This window comes from Eurosta solidaginis, chromosome 5 (assembly GCF_040869045.1).
Source record: "Eurosta solidaginis isolate ZX-2024a chromosome 5, ASM4086904v1, whole genome shotgun sequence".
Taxonomy (NCBI): Eukaryota; Metazoa; Arthropoda; class Insecta; order Diptera; family Tephritidae; genus Eurosta; species Eurosta solidaginis.
In genome coordinates this window covers 78943316-78968684 of record NC_090323.1, presented here as the reverse complement: position 1 = coordinate 78968684, position 25369 = coordinate 78943316, and the positions used below count along the sequence as shown (strand labels likewise).

General features: G+C 35.3%; 1 protein-coding gene across 3 annotated transcripts in view; it reads right to left on the bottom strand.

The window, feature by feature from the left end:
- Nucleotides 1–17250: 17250 nt before the first annotated feature.
- The window catches only part of LOC137233818 (trypsin-1), a 321955-nt gene continuing 313836 nt past the window's right edge, over nt 17251–25369 (bottom strand). For 2 of the 3 annotated variants that reach the window (XM_067757277.1, XM_067757279.1), the window contains one exon: nt 17251–17462. In XM_067757277.1, coding sequence (XP_067613378.1) covers nt 17304–17462 — 159 coding nt within the window. In that variant the 3' untranslated portion in view covers nt 17251–17303. The remainder of the gene's footprint in view (nt 17463–25369) is intronic. The other variant, XM_067757278.1, reaches the window with a different exon arrangement.

The window sequence follows — 25369 nt, the reverse complement described above, 5'->3', positions numbered from 1 at the left end:
CAGTTTATATCACAGTCCTAATTGTTCTAATAAAAGCGTGTTACATTGTGATAGCAAGAAAAGGAGGTTCTAAATGTTCTTAATTATACTATCAAAATTTAGCACGTTTTTTATTAGAACAATTAGGACTGTGATATAAACTATAAGATTTAATAATTTAGGTGTAAAGTTTTAAGGTTAAAAATATATAATTATGTACAATATAGATTTTTTTTGTCGCAGACGAAAAATCCTAATTATTGTTAAAGGTTACAATGAACTTATAAAGTGTTATATTTCTTTACAGTCAATTTATTTTTTACTTTTTAGTTAATTTTATTAACCAATAATAAAAGCTTATTTTCAAAAAAGTTTTTGTTTTTTTAATTTTATTTTCAAGCTTGCTTCCAAAAAAGCAACTATTGAAATGATAACATAACAAAGCCTGGGATAATGCCACTGTTTTTTGCTGATCACGGAAAACGTTTTAGGGCCTATGATAAGGTCAAACACCTGGTTGGTAAATGTTTCAATCGAAAAGCACAGACTGCCTGATATTCACGCTTGTGGGGCGAAAGTTTCGTCCAGATTTTAACAAGTTAATGAACCGTTCATAATTCATTTTTCAGCGCCCTAGTGCTGATGGAGCCTGATGTGGAAAGGACGTGGGAGTGCACAAGCATTGCCCACGCCATAATATACATAAGTAAAATGCCAAATTGTCAAATATACGTATTTTGAACATAGGGACACCCAGCCACCAAGAAGAGGCTTCACATGCTTGGCGAAGTGAGGCGGGGGGAGGAGGCATCTTGCCCCGGGCGCTACTCACAGGGGGCGCCAAATGGTCCGCAAAGCATAACTTCCTGGATAATTTGTATTTTTATTATAACTGATTATTATTACAATTATAACTGTTAGAAAATATTACGTCGCAGTAGAAAAGAAATTGAACCTAAAACTCCGTTAGAATTACTTACTTTTATAATCTCGTATGGATCTTTTTCCAAACTTGCGAGTGGGACTTCAAATACTCTTGACTATCTCAGTATCAATTGTAGCTGCGAACGTTCATTCAGCAAATTAAAATTGATTTGGACATATTTATGATCAACAATGAGGTCGCTTAAGTGACCTAACATTTTTAAGTGTGGAAAAAGAAAAATTTGAAATGATAAATTTTGATTATAAGTATCATTGATATATTGCTTCCTCAAAGGCAAGGAAAATTTGCACATAGATATTAGTTTTACTTTAATGTATTATAATTCTATTATTATTGTATATGTATTTGAGTCTACTTATAGATGATATCTTCAACCTACGACTTTATTGGTTTATTATGTTTTGAAAATATCAAATTATATTATTTTGGCAATTTAGATGGGGGCGCCAAAAAATGTTTGCTCCGGGCGCAAGAAAACCTCACTACGCCACAACATTTTGGCTGTTTGTCTTTCCCTAAACATGGTTGTTGTTGTTGTGTTAACAGTGCTCAGCCATTCAATTGGTGCGATCACTCACAAATTGTCATCAAAGTCCTCTAACGTGAGTCCAAGGGAAGTAGCAGTTTCAACAGGGGTGGACAATAGGGAAGTTGCTGCATAGGTTCCACATTACAATTGAATTTTATCAGTTTTATTTATATAACAAAAAATGTAAGAAAATGTTTTTTAAGTATTCTTTTCTTTATATATTATGGTAATCTACGATTAAAATAACCAGGATTAATGACTGACACAGTAAACATGTAAGTTTTCTAAAAATAATGTAACAAATTATGAATTATGAATACTTAAAAATCATTTTCTTACATTTTTATTATTTTAAAAAATTAAATTTTTTTTCAATTAAATAAAAAAAAAAAATATAAAAAAAATCGGCCCAATCCGGGATGATTACAGAATTGATTGAGATTATGAGAAAAAAAAATGGCGAAATTCGAAAAATCTCGAAAAACTGAAAAATTAAAAAAAAACTTTAAACATTTTTTTGTATTTTTTCCGAAAAGTACATTTAAAAACAAATTAAAAAAAAAAAGATCCCAAACGGTCAATTTATAGTATTTTGAAAACAAAAACGGTGTTTTTTTTTAAATTTATAACTTTTTTTGAGTCGGATGAAAAAATTTGAAAAAATTCTGAAAAACTTTTAAATGTCCCCTCATATTTCCAATGAGTCCTAGATTTCACCCGAGCGTTTTTAAAGAGTCCCATAGATTTATAATCGAGCGACTGCTCCCCAATCCCCCCACCCCCCCCCCTCTTTTTTCTCGTCTACAAAAAGTAGCAGCTGGACACCTGTAGTACCGCCCAATCCCCAATCCCCAACCCCAACCCCCTTTTTTCTCGTCTACAAAAAGGAGTCGATGGGCACTTGTAGTACCGCCCCCTTTTTTTCTCGTCTGCAAAAGGGGCCTGTCGGGCACCCGATCAGGGGCAGATTGAACATTTTGTTTAGCATTTTATTTGATTGTAAGTTTGTGTGTGTGTGTGTGTGTACGTGCTGATGCTGATCCATATATATATGCATGTGAGAATTTCATAATTAACTAAAGGTTATCTTAATATTGAACCCATTATTTTCCATTATTGAACATTTTATTTATCTTTTTATTAGGGTATAAGTTTGTATGTACATACTTACACATAAGTTTGTACATGGGAATATCAATAAACTACAGAATACATGCCGATGGCCACATCCATCCATAGGAAACTTGTTCCAATGTAAATAATTACTTTTTTTTGTCAAATAAACCGTTTTCAAATAAATAAAAACAATTTTTATTTAACATTTTTTTTAATATTTTTCTCCATATTTTGGCGTGGTTAGCAATGCGTAATTAACTTGTGTCTGTGTGTGTGTAGTTTCATAAAATTACTACTATTTTTCTAAATAATCTTTTTGACAACATTTGTAAATGGAATATATTCATACATTTTATCATAGATGAGTATACAATAAGCAGCGGTGTTGGCAGATACGGCCTTGTGAAATTTTATCCCAATCCGAATATCGATGGGACCGCTTTTTATAGATTCATTCTGATGTGTAACATCTAAAATTATTATTGGAGCATGTTGAACAAATTGATCAGGCGATAAAAGTGGTTGGGGAGTGCGTCCATAGTAACTTTGTTGAAATTTCAAATACATGTCCTATAATAGAGCATACCGATTTCGATCAAATTTAATATTAAGATCATCATTAATATTAAGATCATCATGGATATGTAGTGGAGTTGAGGTTTCTTTATCACACAGTTTTGCAGTTTTTTGCTTTGTATTTTAATAAAACGTGGTCTCACACTGATTACAACCATCTGGGCTCTTTAAATATGACATCAAAAAATTTTTATTAGACGATACTTTACGAGTTTTCATCTTTTTCCGTTTTTCACATTTAGATGTATTTCTTTTCTTATTTTTTAAACCCATTCCCAATTTGAGTTTTGCTTTCATTGCATTTTTAACGAACCAAGCATTTGCTCGTTCTTTGAAATCACTATCCTTAGATGTTACATGTTGCCAGGCTTTCTCAGATAAAAGTTTATCAGCTTAGTGTCTGTTATTTATATATTTCGATTGGGAATATGCAATATCATGTTCTCTATAGGCTTCATCTAAAGGATTTATACTCTTATCTCATCTTTCTATCCGTTGTCGGAGTTTCGTTCCAGGATCACAAAATTGATATCCAGGTAAATGAAGCTCAATAGGTAAATAATTAGTCAAACTATTTACAAAACCCTGGCCAGCCTTTTTACGTATTCGTCCCATTAAGTGTTTGTTTTCTTCTTCTTCTTAATAATAATGAGAGTAATTGTGGGTGAGTTATAATTAAATGTTGATTTTATTATAAAAGCGGTTGTTTATATTGCTATAAATCTAGTAAACAAAATGAAAGTTGTTAAACAACATCTCCAACTTAAGGTTAATAATGCCGACAATTGAATAAATGTTAAAAATGTTACCAGACATAGTCTATCTAAAAAGGCTTATTGAGCCGATAAAAGGAATAAATCTTTATACATTTAGTGAAAATGTTGATGTCATCAAACCTGCTGAAGCTAAACCAGACTCAATTTTTATATTCGATGATGTAATATGTGGAAAACAAAGTACAATACGAGATAATTTTTTATGGGTCGCCATAAGAGCATTGATTCTTTCTATTTATGTCAAACTTATACAAAAATTCCTAAACACTTAATTCGTGGTAATGCAAACATGATTATTGTGTTCAAGCAAGATGAAATGACTCTTAAGCATATCTATAATGATCATTTTATGGAAGATATGTCATACAAAACATTTTTAAAAATTTGTATAGAGTCTTGGAGAAATGAATACGGTTTTCTTGTTATAAGTAAAGATGATCCTATAAATAAAGGTCGATATCGAAAGGCTTTCGATAATTTTATACAACTATAAAACATCTATAAAAGACATATCCCACACAAGATTCTTATCAGATACATAGCTGATAGGTAACAGATTTACCAAAATCATGTCAAATAATCATATGACTGTATTAGCAAATCTTGTTAAGATCAGGAAAGTATTAAAAGAAAAACTTAAAAGAATGAAATTGGGAGAATTGGATATAATCAACTTGTTGGAGGATACATTTAAACCCATTTCGAAACCATTAAATGAATTAGTTGATAATTTGAAAAACGCTAATAATAAAATAATGTTACCAATTATAATGGTGATGATGATGATGAAATTTGGCAGGCGGACAGTGCAAAAGAAAGTAAAGACATGGAAGTTGATACATTGCCAACCGCTGAAAATTATGTGAATGATAATGATCTTGATAGTAAAACAAACATTTATTCGAACGATACAGATTTAGGATATTCTACAGATAGTTCTCGGAAAGAAAATGTTGAGAGGCAAGCGATGAAGAAACCTAAAAAAAGGGGCGAACGTCTATTGATCATATTAATCAGAATTATTTTAATAAAAAACAAAAACCAGATAATTTTGTTAGCGTTAGACGAAAACTAAATTTTATGAATGACTGTGAAAGGCCAGTCTCCTATATTCCAACTAAACCTCATGATGATGAATTAATAAAAAGAGCTGTACAAAGCAATGTAATGAAAACTGAATCAGATATTGATAAAAAACCTGAAAAGCGAAAATCTGGTGATATCATTAATGAGCAATATTTTGATAAAACCCAAAAATTAGATAAAGTTATTGGTGTTAAAGAAAAAATAAATTATATGAATAATTGTGAACGACCAGCCGCGCATATTCCCAGTAAACTAAATGATGAACAATTACTAAACAAGGTTGTAGAAAGTCAAAATCAAGCTGAAACTTTAAATGATAATACTACTCCATCTGATCATGACATTTTGAGAAGAATCGAAGAAGATCCTGATATGCGGGAAAGACATAAACCTGTAAAACGTCAGAGTAAAAATAAACTAAATGAAGATTATAAACGGGTTAAGCTTACTCACCCCCCAATGTACTATTACAAAACATAAAAAGTAAACCAAATGATGAACAATTACTAAACAAGGCTGTAGAAAGTCAAAATCAAGCTGAAATTTTAAATGATAATACTACTCTAACTGAACATGACATTTTGACAAGAATCGAAGAAGATCATGATATGCGGGAAAAACATAAACCTGTAAAACGTCAGAGTAAAAATCAATTAATGAATATTATAAACGGGTTAAGCTTACTCCCCCCCCCCCCCCCCCCACATTTTCTATTACACAATATAAAATTACTTAAAGATATTAAAATACATTGATACATTGTATGGTCTGAATAGAGATTCAAATGGACAATGGCGATTTGGACTCAAACCATTCAAATTTAGTTCTAAAAATGTTTAACAGATTGGTATATATAAATGGAAAATGACACCAGGTCTGTTCGAGTTAATATGTCATAGAAACCACAACATTATAAAAAGGGTGATTTGCACACTTATCGTCAGATTTTATTAGATACAAATGCTCACAAGCGTAACTATAACCCAGATAGTCAAATTAAGGGGACAAAATCGTATAAATATCTACATATTATCAGGAAATTATTCAATTATGATCCACAATCGTTCATAAGGGGTAGAGGTTTATTGAAATCAATCGATTGCCGTGAAAATATTTATCAAAATTGGGATAATCCTAATGAGTTGGTGGATAGATTGAGGTTGCTTATATCTTCAACAAGTGCTGGTCATAACAACTATCAAAACGAGATTATATCAATTATTGAAGAGTCGCGAGAAGCAAAGATTATTAAGCAATATGAGTATAAATAAATTTGGACATTCCTCATTTGGCAATACTCGATCGAAAACGAAAACAATGCTAGACTGAAATAAAAACCTTAATTTAAACAAGCAAAGAATAATTAACCTAGCTGCTCCTATAGAAGACGATGAGACCATTTCGAAATTATTCTTTTTCGAAGAGTTAAATAAGATAACAATTAATTAGAATATCAAATCAGAGAAATAAATATAATCCTGAATAATAGTATTAAAAAGGATGTATCGATTTTTGAGGATTTAATAGATCGGCGAATAAAAGGTGAATGTGGGGAGGAATTAAGTAATATAAACAACTTTTTTTCTATTATTGAGGATTATTTGAGGCGTTTCGTTGTGTTGAAACAACATCCTACGGAAAAAGATGTTGAAGTGCTAAAAATAAAGTTCCCTACTATAAAAAATTTAACAAAATGAATAACAAAAGAGCTATTGTAGAAGAATTACATAAACAAACTAGAAAAAATTTTAAACCAAGACGTGTTACTGTTAAAGGAATCGATGATTCATGGCAAGCTGACTTGGTGGTAATGACTAAGTACTCAAATAGTAATAATCGTTATCAGTATCTATTAACTGTAATCGATACATTTTCCAAAAAAGCATGGGCTGAAGCAGTTAAAGATAAAACTAAAGAAAATGTAACAAATGCAATGGCTAAGATTTTAAATTCAAGTAACCGAATACCGAAAAACCAGCAAACAGATGATGGAAAGGAATTTTACAATGCTAACTTAAAGAGATTATTACAAACAAAAAATATAAATCATTATTCAACATTTTCATCATTAAAAACACCTATAATAGAGCGATTCAATAGAACATTAAAAGGAATGATGCGGAAAGAATTTAGTTTTCGGGGAACTTATAAATGGATTGATATCTATAAAAATTTAGTCAATGATTATAATAATACTATTCACAGGACCATCAAAATGACTCCAAATGAGGTAAATTCCTCGAATGAACAACATTTATTGGGCACTGCATACAACCATTTAAAAGTTTTTCATAGACCAAAATTTAAAATTAATGATGAGGTTAGGAGGAAGTTTTTAAAATAAAGTCAATTAAAAACACAAACCCTACAACATATATACTTGAAGACTATCATGGTAATGCTATTAAGGGAGGTTTTACGCATACAAACTTTTGAAAACTAAACTCCCTCATGTATATTTAATTGAAAAAGTTTTAAGACGTAGAAACAATAGAGTTTATGTTAAATGGTTAGGATTCTCTTCTGAACACAATTCCTGGGTGGATGTTAATGATTTAAATTAATAAAATAAATAAACAAATAAATAGAAAAGTGTTTTAATAATTATTTATATTTAATGATAGCCTATCAACATGTCAATTACATTAACAATAAGTGGTAATTCATCTATACTGGTTGCAAATTATTTCCCTCCCATAGAACTCAAACAAGATTATGTCTGTGGGTTAATCAGTTTTGACTCATATCATACAATTCCAAATGTGGACAAAGAAAACAATTTGTTCCACATTGAATCGAATGTTATTGAGATACCTGTTGGAACATATGAAATGGATGATATAGTTGAGACAATTACTAACATATATAACCCTTCAAATCAAGGGTATATTGATATAAGCGCTAACCCTAATAAATTTCGAACTGAAATTATGAGCTTTAAGGAAGAAGTAAATTTTGGTAAAGAATGCTCAATTGGCCCATTACTAGGTTTCAGTAAAAGAGTATTGAAGCCAGGGATTGTTCATTACTCCGACAATCCAGTGGATATAACAAAAATAAACACGATATCTGTTGAATGTAATATCATCAAGTCCAGGATATAAAATCTCAGAAATAACTGTTAATGTTGTATATTTACCGGTTAATACACGTCAAATAAGCACTCTAGTTCTTAGAATTGTTGATCAAGCTGGTAGCTTGGTTAATTTTCGTGGAGAGAACATATCAATAAGACTGCATTTAATGCTTTCCAAGGCCTTCGGTTCTATGTACCGGCGCGAATCGGGATTTTCCCGACCAAGGACTGCCATTTCAGTGTAACCCCATTTAATTTGTTGCGTCCCTCCCACAAATTGTCATCCTCCCAGCAGCTCCTTGCAGCGGGACTGCTCCATATTCTCTTGCTCCGGGAAGGTATCGAACCCAATCCGGGTCCGTCTCCTGACCCCGGTCCTGAGAAATGGTTTTGCTGCATCTGCCGGAAAAGAATATTTTTGGGACGGTCATACTCTTGTCAGTGTGTCTCGTGTAAGGGATGGTTGCATCGGACAGGTTGTTCTGGGCTAGACCCCCAAACCAGACGTCCACGTAACTTCTATAAATCTTTTGTGGCTCCTTGCTGTTCACGTCCTAGGACTTTCCGTAGTCTGCGCCTTAGCAATTTCAATGCCCATCACGATCTAGCTGTTACAGTTCGCCGGATATTTCAATCGTGAGCGCAGAACTTGTAAACTGTGTCAACTGGCAGCCGATGGTAATATTGGCATCCGACCACCTGCCTATACTTATTTCGTTCGAGCGTCCCGCCGACTTCATCGTCGTAGAAAAACGCACTTTCATTAACTTTAAAAAAGGAACGTGGGACGAATACAAATCCTATACAGACAACCACTTTGCTGCTCTCCCTATCCCAACTGATGCCCGCCAAAGGGAGCGTGCTTTCCGCAAGGTCATTGAATCCGCCTCGGCTCGTTTCATTCCCGCCGGTAGAATTCCCGAAATTCGGCCCCACTTCCCGGCAGAGGCCGCAAGTTTAGCGAGAGAACGTGACCTTATAAGACAGCTCGATCCCGGCGACCCCCAAATAACGGACATAAACCAACGCATCAGATTGCTTGTGGATGAGCACAAGCGGGCGAAATGGGAGGAGCACCTAAGCGGTTGTAACCTCTCTGCCGGTGTAGGTAAACTTTGGTCCACTGTAAAGTCCCTATCGAATCCGTCTAGGCACATTGACAAAGTTTCCATCGTCTTTGCCAACAAAGTGCTGTCGGATGAGAAAAAATGCGCGAGCGTTTTCTGCCGACAATACATAATGCATTCTACGGTCGACCAAAATAGACGGAGGGCCAACAGACGCGCACGTAAACATAAGTTCAGCGCCTCACCAATTACCATCACCGCCAGAGGTTGAGGATGCCATCGGTCATGCTAAACCATCCAAAGCAGTGGGCTCAGACGGCATAGCCATGCCGATGCTTAAAAGCCTAGGGAAAGAAGGTTTCAAATATTTAGCACATGTCTTCAACCTGTCTCTTTCCACCTTTGTCATACCCGAAAAATGGAAAATGGCCAAGGTGGTCCAGCTACTAAAGCCTGGGAAACCAGCTAACATAGGAGAGACATATCGCCCGATATCTCTCCTATCGCCAGTAGCCAAGACGCTTGAAGCCATTTTTCTCTCCCCACTTCAAAGCAAATTTACAGCTAGCCTGTCATCAGCATGGCTTTAGAAAACTCCATAGCACCACCACCGCGCTAAATGCCATTAGCACCCAGATAAATTGTGGTCTAAATCAGAAGCCCCACCATAGAAGAGTACTCGTAGCGCTAGACCTATCAAAAGCTTTTGATACGGTCAACCATGGCACGTTACTGCAAGACTTGGAATGGTCTACCCTTCCCCCATGTCTTAAAAGGTGGACCGAAAATTATCTGGGTGGTCGGCAGGCATCGGTGCAATTCAGAAACGAAATATCAAAGGCAAGAAGAATTTAAAAAGGGGTGCCTCAGGCTCGTGTCCTATCCATACTTTTGTTTAATTTTTACATATCAAAACTACCTTCGCCACCAGAAGGAGTTACTATCGTTTCTTACACCGATTACTGCACAATAATGGCCACAGCCCGGGCCCAAAGATCGATGAGCTTTGCAACAGAATAAATGGCTACCTCCCTGATCTCTCCAGTTTTTTCGCCTCGCGAAACCTGGCATTGTCACCGACTAAATCATCGGCGACCCTATTTACAACTTGGACGTCCCAAATGTCGACCATTTTGAACATCCACGTCGATGGCACTACGCTACCGACTGTCCTACACCCCAAAATCTTGGGTGTGACGTTTGATTAGGATCTACATTTCGGTGAGCACGCAGCCGCAATTGTTCCGAAAATCCAGATCCGTAAAAAAACCTCAAATCCCTTGCTGGCAGTACTTGGGGAAAAGACGAAGAAACGCTCATTACCACATACAAAGCAATTGGCTAGCCGTTTGCATGTTACGCGTCCCCTATATGGTCGCCAAGGCCAAAAACTACCCACTGGAAGAAGCTACAGGCCTGCCAAAATACTGCGCTCAGAACTGCCACGGGCTGTCTTCTTATGTCCCCAGAACACCATCTACATAATGAGGCGAGAATACAGCCCATCAGGGAGAGAAATGAGATGCTAACCAAACAGTTCCTGTTGAATACCCAGAAACCTGGGCATCCCAACAGACATCTGATTGATGAGCCAGCACCGCCTAGGGACTTAAGCAGTTATCTCCGTAAGCATTTTGAGGGAATGCGGCACCTGAGAACTCAGCCGTATGAAGCAAAAAAACACAAGCAGGTCCTTGGTGAACTCCACAAACAGGCGTCGGACCTTTATGCCGGGAATTGCCCGGTGAATCCAGTACTCGGGGAACAGTACCCAAAACTGGCTCAACTTCGTTCTGGATACTGTAACAGGTTAAACTCTTACATATCCAGAATCAACCCCGACATACAAAATATATGCCCCGCTTACAATGTGTCCCCACATGACACCAACCATCTCTTCTTGTAATGTAATGTGGAACCAACGCCTCTAACACCCCTTTCATTATGGTCCACCCCTGTCGAAACAGCAAGTTTCCTTGGACTCCCGTTAGAGGATATTGATGACAATTTGTGATCGGTCGCAGCTGTTAGGTGGGGCGAAACATTGCTACAACAACAACAACAACTGCATTTAAAACCTATCTAAAAATGATAATTTTTAATAAAAGGCCACCACATACAGATTTTTTGAATAGTTTTCAATCAACCTCAAAAGTTACAAAAACAAAAAATGTACACTCTAAAGAAGTAAAATCTCCTGTTCAACAACAATAACAACAACTCCCGCGAATAAGGAGTTCCTAATAAGTCTAGGATTTAGTTTAAAAAATGAGTGATATAATAAACGTTTTGTCCAAACCCATGTTTGATAATAGTATAATAAAAAAGGATTACCATAGCTACACATCATATCTGCAATCGTTTCAAAACGATGATGAAATTCGGATCCCTATACAAAATCAAGACCTATATGTGCTACCTAGTGAGAGTATTTTTTATACATTGAGGGATTCATATCAAATAGTAATTCGCAAGTTTCATAAACTGTGCAGCTGCTTAATAATTGTATGGCGTATTTATTCGAGGAGATACGATATGAAATTAATGGAATAGAAATTGATCGCACTAGAAAGTTGGGTATTGCAACAGCAATGAAAAATTATGTGTCACTTAACGAATTTGAGAGTAAAAATCTAAAAAATGCCGGAAGGTGTCCATTTGAAAATATTAACCTAAAGACTGGGCATTTTAATTTTTATATACCGTTGGAAAACCTGCTTGGATTCGCTGAAGATTTTGATAAAATTATTGTTAATTGTAAACATGAATTAATTTTAATACGAGCCAAAGAAGATGATGGTGTTATGACGTCAACTACACCATCAGAAAAGCTTTTATTAAAACTTTTAAATATTACATGGAAAGTGCCACATGTTCACTTTCAGACTCATCGGTTAACTATGTTGAGAACAATTAATAGCAAACAACCACTAAACATTTCGTTTAGAAGTTGGGATGTTTACCATAACCCGTCTCTACAGGAAAGGGTGCAGTGAAATAACTCCCAAATGCAATAACTCCCAACAAAAAAATGAAATAACTCCCAAATATTTTCCATACAAATTGGGACTTATTTCATTATGAAATTGCTCCCAATTCATTGGGACTTATTTCATAATTTTTTGAGATTGGGAGTTATTTCATTTTTATTGGGACTTACTTCATTGTTTGTAATTCAGGCATTGGGCGTTATTTCATTTTTGTTGGGAGTTATTTAATTTTCTTGAAAATACAATTTTATCAAACTCTGACGTTCTTCTAACAGTTTCTATAACTGGTGTAAAGAAATCTGTATCAAAACAATGAGTTATTTTTCAATTATCAATCTGTACGCCATCAGTTCTGCGTATAACACCATTCTGCATAGGCGGCCTTCGGCCGCGCTTTTAGAAAATAACCTTGGGCTACGCCATGCCAAGTCCGGGTGTGTGGTATAACCGTGGCCGTAGCCACGTGTTCTACGCAGAATTGCTGTGCATTGCGCGATTTTTTATTCCAAATTTTCTATTTTTCAAATCTCATTGTAACTGATTATATAGTATAAAGATACCATTTCAAATTTTGATTTGGGATATATTTCATTTTTTTTGGGACTTATTTCATTTGGGATTTATTCCATTTTTTTTGGGACTTGTGGTTTCATTATGAAATAACTGGCAAATATTGGGAGTTATTTCATTTCCTTCTTTGGGAGTTATTTCATTTATTAAAGTTGGGAGTTATTTGATTTTTATTGGGACTTATTTCATGGGAGTTATTTCATTTGGGAGTTATTTCACTGCACCACAGGAAAGCACTAATATCTTATGGAATGTCAAACTGGTTGGTGGAAATCAAAGACCTCGCTATATTATTTTAGGATTTCAAAATGAAAATAAATTTACACATTGTGACTTATTGGATGTTAAAGTTCACCTCAACTCCACTACATATCCATATGATGATTTTAATATTAAATTTGATCGAAATCGGTATGCTCTATTATATGACATGTATTTGAAATTTCAACAAAGTTACTATGGACGCACTCCCCAACCACTTTTATCGCCTGATCAATTTGTTCAACATGCTCCAATAATTGTTTTAGATGTTACACATCAGAATGAATCTATAAAAAGCGGTCCAATCGATATTCGGATTGAGCTAAAACTTCACAAGACCGTATCTGCCAACACCGCTGCTTATTGTATACTCGTCCATGATAAAATGTATGAATATATTCCATTTACAAATGTTGTCAAAAAGATTATTTAGAAAAATAGTAATAATTTTATGAAACTACACACACACACACACACACACACACACAAGTATATTACGCATTGCTAACCACGCCAAAATATGGAGAAAAATATGAATTAAAAATTTAAAAATTTTAAATAAAAATTGTTTTTATTTATTTGAAAAGGTTTATTTAACAAAAAAAGTAAATATTTTCATCGGAACAAGTTTCCCATGGATGGATGTGGCCATGGGCATATATTTTGTAGTTTGTTGATATTCCCATGTACAAACATATGTGTAAGTATGTACATACAAACTTATACCCTAATAAAAAGACAAATAAAATGTTCAATAATGGAAAATCATGAGTTCAATATTAAGATAACCTTTAGTTAATTATGAAATTCTCACATGCATATATGGACCAGCATCAGCATATCCACACACACACAAACAAACTTACAATCAAATAAAATGCTAAACAAGATGTTCAATCTGCCCCTGATCGGGTGCCCGAAAGGCCCGTTTTGCAGACGAGAAAAAAAGGGGGCGGTACTACAGGTGCCCATCGACTCCTTTTTGTTGACGAGAAAAAATGGGGTTGGGGTTGGGGGGTTGGGGATTGGGCGGTAACACAGGTGTCCAACTACTACTTTTTGTAAACGAGAAAAAAGGGGTGGGAGGGAGATTAGGGAGCAGTCACTCAATTAGAAATCTCTTGGGACTCTTTAAAAACGCTCGGCTGAAGTCTGGGACTCATTAGAAATATGAGGGGACATTTAAAAATTTGCGGCCCTTTAAAAATGTAGGGCCCCCCATTTAACGATCCTCTCCTGAACGGCTAAGCTCTGCTAATGGCAAAAAGCTCTAAGCTTTTTCTTATACATCAGCCAGAACACAAACCGGAAGAACGGATGCGCCATCTATCGGAATTGTTTTGCTGTATATATATGTGTGTCGGTGTGTATATACTTTTCCTTTCTCATTATTCTTTTCTCCATTTGGTTTAGAACCGGCATTTACCCAGCAAAGACGTTTACCGATTCTAAGGCGAATTTTGCCTCCTTATGCTTGTCTGCATCAAACGGCTGTATAGCCAGGTGCTAGATGTCGCCGTAGTGCTTTCGGGGATGTTCCCTTATTCCTCTTCGAGGCGGGGCTAGGTCAAGCAGTTGTTTACAAGGGTGCCTAGGCTTGTGACTGTTAAGAAAAACTGTCTGTTATTTAGCCCCACTATGTAGATGGTGTTCAGGGGTCATAAAAAGTCACTTTTTCACGACATAACCTAACTCAGGATTTTCTCAATTTTTTTTTAGAATATTTCAAAGTTTGCAATGCAGACAATAATATGATACAAAAAGTCAATAAAGTTTGCTACTTTTGGCAAACATTTCAAAAAATTTTAAGGATGGTTTTTCCGAAAACAGCTGTAAGTAAATTTTCAGTTATGCCTGAAAGCCACAGATCTTAATTCACAACAAATAAAGGTTTTGCTTGTATGTATTTAAGGAAATCAACGTTTTGGCCATTTTGGAAAGATCCGGGGTTTTGTCTCAAAATCTCGCAGATCGTTGAAAAATTTTCAGGAGTAGCTCCTTGCGGAGGGATTGTCCCTCGTTCACTTACTCCAGAGAGGCTTCGAACCTAACGCCGATCTTTGGAACTGGTACTGCTGCGTCTGCTGAAACGAAATATCTGTATATCTCGTGCAAAGTTTAGTTTCATCTGGTGTGAACTCCTAATAATCGTCGCGGACACAATTTCTTTAAATCATTTGTGTCCTTGACGGTCACGCACAAAGGCGACTTACGGTTGCTATTAATGGTCTATTAATACTCATGACTCTCGTGGCACAGGGCGCATCTAGTTTTTTCGAGCTACAATCCCCGATGATTAAGAGCTACAATTCCCGATGTACGGAAGGTTGCAATCCCGACCACCAGTCGCTACCACGCCTCCTGACCATCACACCATATGCCAGCACAGAAGCTATAGGACTGCGACTTCGAACTCATATGTACTTTGGTCGACGTCAGTTTCCCAGAAGCTCTAGGTGTAGCTGCGAGGACTTTATAACGGAGGTTTTTGTCGCGCTATGCTGCCGAGCTACACCAGAGAAATACCTTGAAACGTTAGGGAGTGACTATTCGGCCAAGGATATCGCCCTCGATATCATAAGCATAAGTGGATGTCATTGCGTAACTCATGAGTGAAAATCGTATAATCCTCGGCGCATCTACATAATTAAAATTTTACAAGGACCCTGGATAAAATTTTTAAAATGTAGACCAAAGTTTGCAGGCGTTTGTGTTCACAACATTGATTTCATTAGTCCTCTTAAATCAAAACGAAAGTTTAAAATGAAAGTCGACCGATTTTAAGTTGAAAGATGTTAACTGCTGTTTTCCGGTATGATATAAGAGCTCATTATGTATGACCGCGCAGCTTCAGTTTTCAGACTAGTTCGACTGTCAACTACGTTAGGGTAGTAGCACACACAGTCATTAGTTCGACTGTCTTGGAAAAGCTTTTGAGTGTTCTTGTGAAGGACAAAGCCTCACCTGGTTAAAATATGTGCCCACGTTCTCCCATTTGTAAAAGGAGCCGTAACGTGTAGGTGATACTTAAACTTGCTTGATAGGCTATAATCAATGTGATTCACTCCAATGGACTAGTTTTGGATAGGGCCGCCAACTTCAGGAAATGTCAGACCGGGAGACTTGGGTGTTGAAGGATGAAATGTGAAAATCAAAATTGACATATCAGACGCTATTGTATAGTTTCACAAATAAACAACAGATGTTTGAATGTAAGACCAAGTGATTTTTCAAACCCTTCTCATACGTGAAGGAGGATATATGCTCAACTTAAGTATGAGGTAAGAATCATTTCAAAGGAGTGTTTATGCCCCTAGAACTTAAAGGATTTTGCATCACTGATTTCGCTTATTATTTCAGCCAATGGCAATATAAAATTTAAAAAAAAATCGGCTTTGGGTATTTTGCTTTTTTTTAACAACTTGAGGGCGATTTGAAAACATGTTCGCCTTGGGTCATTTTATTTGAATGCATTGTTAATGTTATTTTTAATATGCAAAGTGAGTACATACATTTATTAGCCGTGTTTTTTTTTTTCACACGCGTATACGTTTACGTTTGCGCGTGAAAAAAACGCCTATCCTCGCTTAGATAATGCTTAGGAGACCCATCTAGCGGCAGTGGTTGAATAACTACTGCTACAGCACAGGGTGTACCGAAAAGCGGAGACACAACCCTCTGATGGCCATAGGGTATAACATACAGCTGAATCAGTTGCGATGAATTGTGGACACACATAGAGTACATAGAATTAGTGTAGAGGGTGAAATAAAGACATATATTTCAGTTACATCTGAGTATAATGCGTATTGATATTTAGTAGGACAAATTTTATGCGCAGCAATTTCAGAGGTGTATTTAAAGTTTGTCGTTTAGCAGTCCATATAAAGTTTAAGCGTAAACGTATATAGAAGCAAAAAAAAAAAAAACACAGCTATTATAAACTTTTTTAGTGTTTTGTTTTAATAACTTGGTGAATTGGGTAATGAAAGGTCCGTATTAAGCTGACATCAAAAGCGCCTGTTTTTTTAAATAAATTTTTAACAGTTAGAAAGAGTTAAATTTCGCAATTAGTTTCTTATAACTGGCAGTACTGCGCATCCGTTGATGCCACTTTCGACCATATGCGACATATTTTTGACATTCGACGGCGGCATCCGAAAAACGACCAAAATCGGCGGCGGTGGCGGCGTTTATCGGCGGCGTATATCTCTACTTGGGATGTAACTCAAAAACAGAATTCAGCTGTAAGTGCAGTTTATACTCTCACCATAAACGTGTTTTTAGCATTACTTAAGATTTATTTTTTTTACAAATATCACAGTTTTTAATTAAGTATTGTTTTTACGTAAAACCGATTCAATCCAATTGACATATTTGCCGACACGTGTATATATTCCTGGAAGTCCCGGTCTCGCACATCCGATTCCTGTTGAAACAACACCAATTAATATTTGATCTTTCATAACAAGTGGACCACCGGAATCAGCCTAAATTGATGTTTTGTCTCAAATTAATACGTTTGATATTTAAATATTAGTTAATCGGTTATTTCAAAAACAACATAAGTCGCAAAGTAAGGATTTTATAGGATGTAATAAAAACTTTTTATTTGTCAAATAAAGGGGGTTGTAATAATTGTTTGTTGCTGTACAACAACAACAGCGAGGCAAGCAGATGAAAAAGAAAACAGCCACTCATGAGTGATGCCAAAACGTGGGTTTTTCATAAGTTTTTTCAACAAAAAATTAGCTGAATGGGTAAAAGGGACTTCCGCAAGCCAGCAGAACAGAATGTGGGTAGTTTCGAAATGAATAATTTTTAATTGCTCAGTTGCGCAGTTGTGCCATGCGAACACACCCTTATTGCTTATAAAATCATATTGTTACGAATTTAGGGAAATTCCGCTTATTTGCAACCTTCTGCTTACGTTCGTATCCCTAAACTGTTGAATAAAACACTCCAATATTCTGTATTAAAAAATGGTCTTTATAAGACTACTTTGAGAGAACTTCGCAATTAAACTTCACTTCGCAACTGATAGCGTGCTTAAATCAAACTGATTACTGATTACTCAGCTTGCTCTGCTTTTATACTCTCTGTTGTCTTGTCCAAATGTCTAGACGTTTCCTCTTCTAGAATCCTCCACCTGGTCACCAGCCATACGCGTGTGTGTAACAATATGCGTGTGTATATGTGAGTACTACTTCGGCTGATGATGACATGCGTTTGTGAGTATCTCTCTGCTGCTTGTATGTATGTGTGTACATGATGATTAATGTGTTTATGTAGGTTGCTTTAAGATTTTTTTTGTTGTGAATTTATTTAGTGATGTGAATATTCGTCAAAATATGAATGTTTTACTCAACTTGGCTACTCTGTTGCGAACCGTTATTTGTGCTTTTAAAATACAAAGTACATTTATCTTTTAACACATAGTTTTACATCTACATATCTGTTGGTTGAATGTTATGAAAATTCTTTCAAAGTTAGTCAGTTTCATGGCGGAATCGTATAAGGTGGCGGCAGCGCGACATACGTAAATAGAAACAAACAAACACAGTGGATTTTGCTTTTGTAATTCTCTGGCTTGATGTCAAAATCGAACTGCATTAAACGATTTAATGTTAAATCAAATGAGAAAACTAACAATAAGCTGCTCCTTTAACACCACCTGTATTGTTAACATTAAACAGCATAGTAAAGATAACAACTTCTTTTGTCTCAAGAAATATCAATTGTATAAATTTTGAGGTAACGAAAAAACATGTACAACTCTATAAAGCCAAATACAAAAAATCTCAGTTTATGTGAAAAAATTTGTTCTAAGTTACTAATAAATAAAAATTTGCGTATTCACTAAATTTTCCATTTTTATTGCAATTATTTTTTTACATATCCATATATAATAAGGATCATTTATCTTGGTGGGTAAAAGTGAGGGTTTTCTCACTTGAATAAGAGGAAAAATGGATAAATGAATCCAATTTCGTGGGTTTTTTTTTCTCGATTCGATGGCATCACTGCCACTCATACACGTACACCACAATAAAGAGCGCATATTTCTCAACATATACACACGTATACATAGGAGGCAACAGTGAATATGAGATGCAGAGATGTATGGTGCATATTACTCAGCCTTTCATACATATACATAGAAGACAACAGTAAAAATGAGGTATAAAAGAAGTAAATAAGTAACTTATCAAGAAGGATGTTCGCGAAAAATCTAGACCCTGGAAGAAATAAGCGAACGGGGCAACTGAGAGCATAACAGCAGCGCAAGCTAAGGCGAAGTCAATCAGTTTGATTTTAACACGCTAGAAGTGAAGTACGCGAATACATATTACAATAGTAGTGCTGTTAATAAAGAGCATTTTATATACAGAACATTTGATTTTATTCTTCGACAGTTCAGTGGTTCGAACGATAAAAGGAGTAGAATTACCGTGGATTTCCTTGTAATTCGCTACAAATATGTACATATATGAATGTTTTCATTATAACGGGTGTGACTATTTTGTACAAAGTTGTATAGTTTTATAGGCAATAATTAAAACATCTGCTCATTTAGACAATTCACAAGGTTCACTGCATCTGTGAAACCTACAATGAGTTGTACGTTGTATTTAATTTTATCCTAAAAAGGAGCCATCAAAAAAATTACGAAATTCATGCAACAGCTAATACATTAATTTATATCTGTCCCTTTTTGGTTGTTTTTTACACTTTGTTACGAAAACTCTTTGAAATTTCAAAAAATGTGTAAAGGAGTATGTGTATTTGATGTTGGAAACATTGCTATAGAAAATAAAAGCTACGAATCGTGAACAACTTTTTTAAATTTATAATTTATTTTTTGCATAATTTGTGTTGTTTTGGCAGTTGCTGATTTGTTATTCAAAATTTAAAAAACTATATTTTGTAAGTATATTGTAAAAAAATATGCTATACAAGTTTGCAATGCAGTGATGCTAGAGCACAAGATCTTGAACTCCCTCCACTAATGAACCAGCCTACACTCACAGTTGAGAGGTAATGCAAAAACTATTAGCCTCACTCAGATATAGAATAGTGAAAAATTTGCCACTAAAATTTAAAAGCTGATATTGAAAATTTTAGGTCAGCATAAACCTATATGACATTACTTTATTACTGACGAAACTTTATCGGAAAGTCAAATTACAAAAACAATTTCCGACATACGAAAGTGAAAGCATGGTATAAAAAAGAAGATACTTACACTAAAATTTTTTTGACGTATTTGGGGATTTTTGAAGTTTATTAATTTTTTTTTGTTTTGCTAGAATCATTGCCATACCGTTACTGTTTAAGACGCAATTGCAGGTTTTCGGGATGGAAATTTCCCTCAGGATGAAAACGGAATGTTCATCTGAGACTATAATAATATGCTTTAGCACGATTTATGTGCATAAATATCGATTGAGAATACAGTAAAACATGGAATTTTATTGAAAAACAGTGGATAATAACTCGTACATGTGTTAATGACTTTTATCTATCTGACAGAAAAAAAATACATGAAAAATCCTGTTGTTCGGGCATGGCCCTATTATCGTGCCTCTGCTGTGGATAGTTTTCAAGGCATGTTGAGAAAAAGTGTACCTCCAAAGTCTGCAGTGAGTGGTAGGTGTTTAATTTGTTACGTTTGTGGGACGCCACATCCATGTCAATGCTAAAAGGGCACAGAATGAAAATAGGAGAGGCCTGCCCCAAGGTGACCCCCGGTACAATGGGCAAAAGAACTCTTATAACTAGTGGCTAACCTGCAGAGCTACAGGGCAATGTTCTCCATATAAAATGGTTTAACAATTCCCTCCTCAAGAGCAACGCTTGAATTATACAATAAATAAAAAATGTGGACTTGTAGCCAATCTATCAAAATTCAATTTCATAAAAATTGCGTTTAAGTATGCTAAACTCTGTAGAAATTGCGGTGTCGGTTTATAAGAACCTCTTTTGGGCAATCAATTGACAAACATGTATGTTTTGTCAACATGTTCCCTTGTTTTGTATACTTCCATCTACGTTTTTTCCACCAAAGCAATTTTCGGGAGCTCGAAAAACTTGTTAAAAACCTTCTTTTCTAGGCTGATATTTCGTATTAAAATATTTCCAATGCATACGGTAATTTTTTCTTTTTTATTTAACATAACTATAAAAGTAATTTAGTCTTATCCGTTAATATGAAATCCATCAAAATTAGAAAAATTCGTAACATTCTTCAATCTGGTAGCTTATTTTTGGTGAAATTGTCATTGTCCCCGAAAAAGTCAATTGGCTAACGCCACACTGAATGGAACTACCATGATTCAATCACAAGAGGTTTGCTCGACAGACACATTTTTTGACAATTGCAGCCATTTTGCTCGCAAATCGAATTGACATCCGTTAACTGTGTTGTTTCTTTGTGAATTTTTGAAAAATATTAGTAGTAGAAATAGGAAGCATTTAGTTTACAAATACCCGATAAGTACTTAACTGCATAATTGCTTAGAACATTTATTTTAATTTTATGATGAATTTATTAACTATGCCATGATCTATTAGTGTGGCTGAACATAGGTTTTATGAAAAGTACGGACACCAAGGAATCGTGCACTTTCGTAAACCTATGAATATACGAAACCTAAACTAATTCAAAATTCATCGTTCAACGTCAAAACCTCGACTATTAAATCGATTCACGTAAAAATGTTATTAGTAAATAATGGAGATGCCATAACGAAATGTACTCATTGGCCATGTTAACTTATTCAGGTAAAAGTATAGAACAGGAGTCTACTTCTAATACGCGTCCAAAAATATGGAGAGAGGTGACCTCGACAACAATAATCCTAAGGCGGAAGAGAAAAATTGTATCTCAGTCCGGAGATATTTGCAGTTGAAGTTGGCAATTTTCATGTGGTTTTTGTAATGTTTTCGTGCACTGAAAACGATTTTGTGTACAAAGGGATTTTGCACGCATTTAATTTTGATCCGACCTCATTGGTGGACCGGCCAGGGTAATTTTTTATAAGCTCGGCTGGAGGCCGCCAAAGCAACCCGGGGTCATTTTTCGGTTTTTCGTCAATATATTTTGAACGAGCTAAAATTTTGATTTCCGCCTTAGAATTATTGTTATCGAGGTCTATATGCGTCTTTTGACACTCCTCCCGATATTTATGGGCGCGTATTAAAAGTCGACCTACTGTTCTATTAATTCCGTATGTTCGGTTTATATTTGGAATATAATGCATATTCGGGCCTCGTGAGGTAGTATCAAATGAACGTATTCCGAATATTCTAAATTAACGGTTTATCCGGAACGCTTCCATGAATACTTAACGGAAAAGAGCTTTCCGAAATTTCAGAATAAAAAGATGAATACTCCCTGTGTAGCAGGACCGAACAAAAGCTTAACTCTTCTGTCAAAGACAAGGTAGGTGTAAAGTTCTAAGACAATAAGCCATTTTCTTTTATTTTTGTTTTTGTCAGTTCATTGCGGCTGCTGAGTATCGTATCACCCAATGTCGGCTGCCTGTTCAAAATCATGCTATCTCAAAATATTTTTCAAAACTTTCCCAATTCAGGATTTGTCACAAAACCGCCCTATATTAGAGTTAGATTGTAGAACGATTCATCTCAGAATACTTTTCATTAACTACCTCCTATGACAAAATGCATTGAACTTATGCTCATGTAGGGAGTTTTGGAAACAAATTTTGAAATAGTGCATTTTTAAATAAAATTCTAATGTACGGCATTCTTCCAACAACTTCTGAAAGAAGGACCAACCCATCATAACACGAAATATTTAGAAGAAAATGAATTATTTCCCCAAAAACTTTTCGCATTTACAAATTTATTATCACTACTAATATACTACCAAAGATACGTGTGTACTACAATTTCATTGAAGTGGATTGAATTATTCCCCGTTTGCCTTACTTCGTAAATGCAACCCGTCCAGATTTTTCAATTTGGGAGTGTCAAAGCTCTGTCATCATTGAAGAACAAACCTCTAGTAATTGAATCATGGGAACTACCTCAATTTTCATGAGCGAAACAACTAACCCCCCAAAAATAAATGAGTTTGATATGTTATTGTTTATTTTTTAATTTTTAAACAATGCAAATGACACCGAAAAGTAATTTCGACCCCTCTAGTTTCACTTATTTCACAAAAATATAGAATTTAGTTGAGTATTTGTGCAAAAAATTTTCAAACTAAAAACAAAATTTTCTTTCTTTTCTCTTTAACAAACAGCAAACTACGTTTTTTCTTGTATTTTGCGTTTTTTTTATTGAAATATAAAAAATTTAGCCGCGAGTAACCTTCGACGCGATTTTAAGTCGATTTTTTCTTCCAAGTTGCGTCGTGCTCCTTTTTTATGCCGACTTCGAATGGCATCTGCAAGGCAGATGAACTTTCACTGAGCAGCTTTTCATGACAGATATACACCCGGGGCGATACGGATTAGGGGAACTTTTTATACCTTTCATGAACATGAAATGGTATATCAACTTTGGTCCGATGTTCGTAACGTTGAGAAATATAGAAGATAGACTCACCATTAAGTATACCGAATTGATCAGGGCGACGAACTGAGTTGATATAGCCATGTCCGTCTGTCCGTCCGTCTGTCTGTTTGAACGCAAACTAGTCCCTCAAATTTTGAGATATCTCAGTGAAATTTGGCACAAGGATGTATTTTTATATTAGACATTTGTTGGATCCGGTAGGATCGGACCACTATAACATATATCTCCCATACAGCCGTTCGTTCAGATAAGACGATTTTGGTCATTCCTGCCGCAATTAAAAAGTATAAACGTGAATCTCGGTGATATATATTCTAATATATCATAGAAGATATCCTGAAAAAATCACTTTGATCGGAGCTATATACAGTTATATCCCATACAACCGATCGTTCAGATAGAAAGATTTTTGGTCATTTCTCCCTTAATTTAGAAAGTATAAACGTGAAACTCGGTGAAGTATATTTTAATATATCATAGAAGATTTTCTGAAAAATCACTTTGACCGGAGCTATATATAGCATATATCCCATACAACCGATCGCTCAGATTGAAATATTTTTGGCAATTTCTCCCTTAATTTCCAATATAATAAAAACTTTAAACTTGGTGACTTTTATTCTAATATATCATAGAAGATTTCCTGAAATAATCACTTTGATCGGAGCTATATGTTTATAGTATATACATATACCATACAACCGATCGTTCAGATAGAAAGATTTTTGGCCATTTCTCCGTTAATTTCCAATATAACAACGTGAAACTTCGTGATATATATTCTAATATTTCATAGAAGATTTCCTGTAAAAATCATTTCGATCGGAGCTATATATAATATATATCCCATACAACCGATGGTTCAGATAAGGGGGTTTTTTGCCATTTTTTATTTTATATTTATCTTAAAAATCGTTTAGGTATGTACATCTGTTCACTATATATTTCTTAACTTATACATCCGATTATTTGGAGATTACGAACGGGATAAGATTATTGTTCAGCCCCATTCATTCCTTACTTGTTTCTAATTGAAAAAACAGTTTTCTAAATTTGAATATTACTTTGCCCAGGAGTAGATCGCAGGTCCTTAGGTTTGGTAGGCGGAGCACGCTACCATCACACCACGGAGGCCGTCGGCCTACTGGGGAAGCCACGTTAAAAAAACAAACGTTACCACATAGGTGGCGTGGAAACGTGTGCATATTATGACGACCGGAACTTTTACAACTTTTTGGATCGTAATATCTCAGAAATAGTGGCTCCTATGAAAAAAATTATTGAGATGTTTTTTGTTGAGAAATTTATTACCTACAATTTTTGTATACAATTTGTTTTGATAGAACATACCGCTTTGCTGAGAGTCGCGAAAATCTAATACTAACAATAGACGCGCGATATAATTTTTTTTCCACACACTGGAATGGTGAAGAGCTTCTAAATTTTATTTATAATTATATTTTAAACAATTTTACTGATTTTCAGCTTATTGGAACTTTTTGCACCACCGAATATCTAGATTGACCGGACTATGCGGTGTATAATAACAATGTTATGTGAGCCACAGAATTGCGTAAAAATTAGTACTCTCAGTGGAAAGCAATTGCTATTCTAAGATGTGCGGAGAGTAATTACTGTACATCACTGCTCAATCATGCTTTTCCACCATGTACCTTGTGGCGTGTATGGAAAGAATAATTCACAATGTACCCTTAATAATGCATTTGTCAGTAGTCTACTGTCCTGACTGAGCTCAGGCCAAGGGGGTGACTGCCGGCAGGCAAACAGTGAATGGCCTATTAATTTAGGTTAGCTGCGAATATTCAAATAAGCAGCCCACACAAGAGCG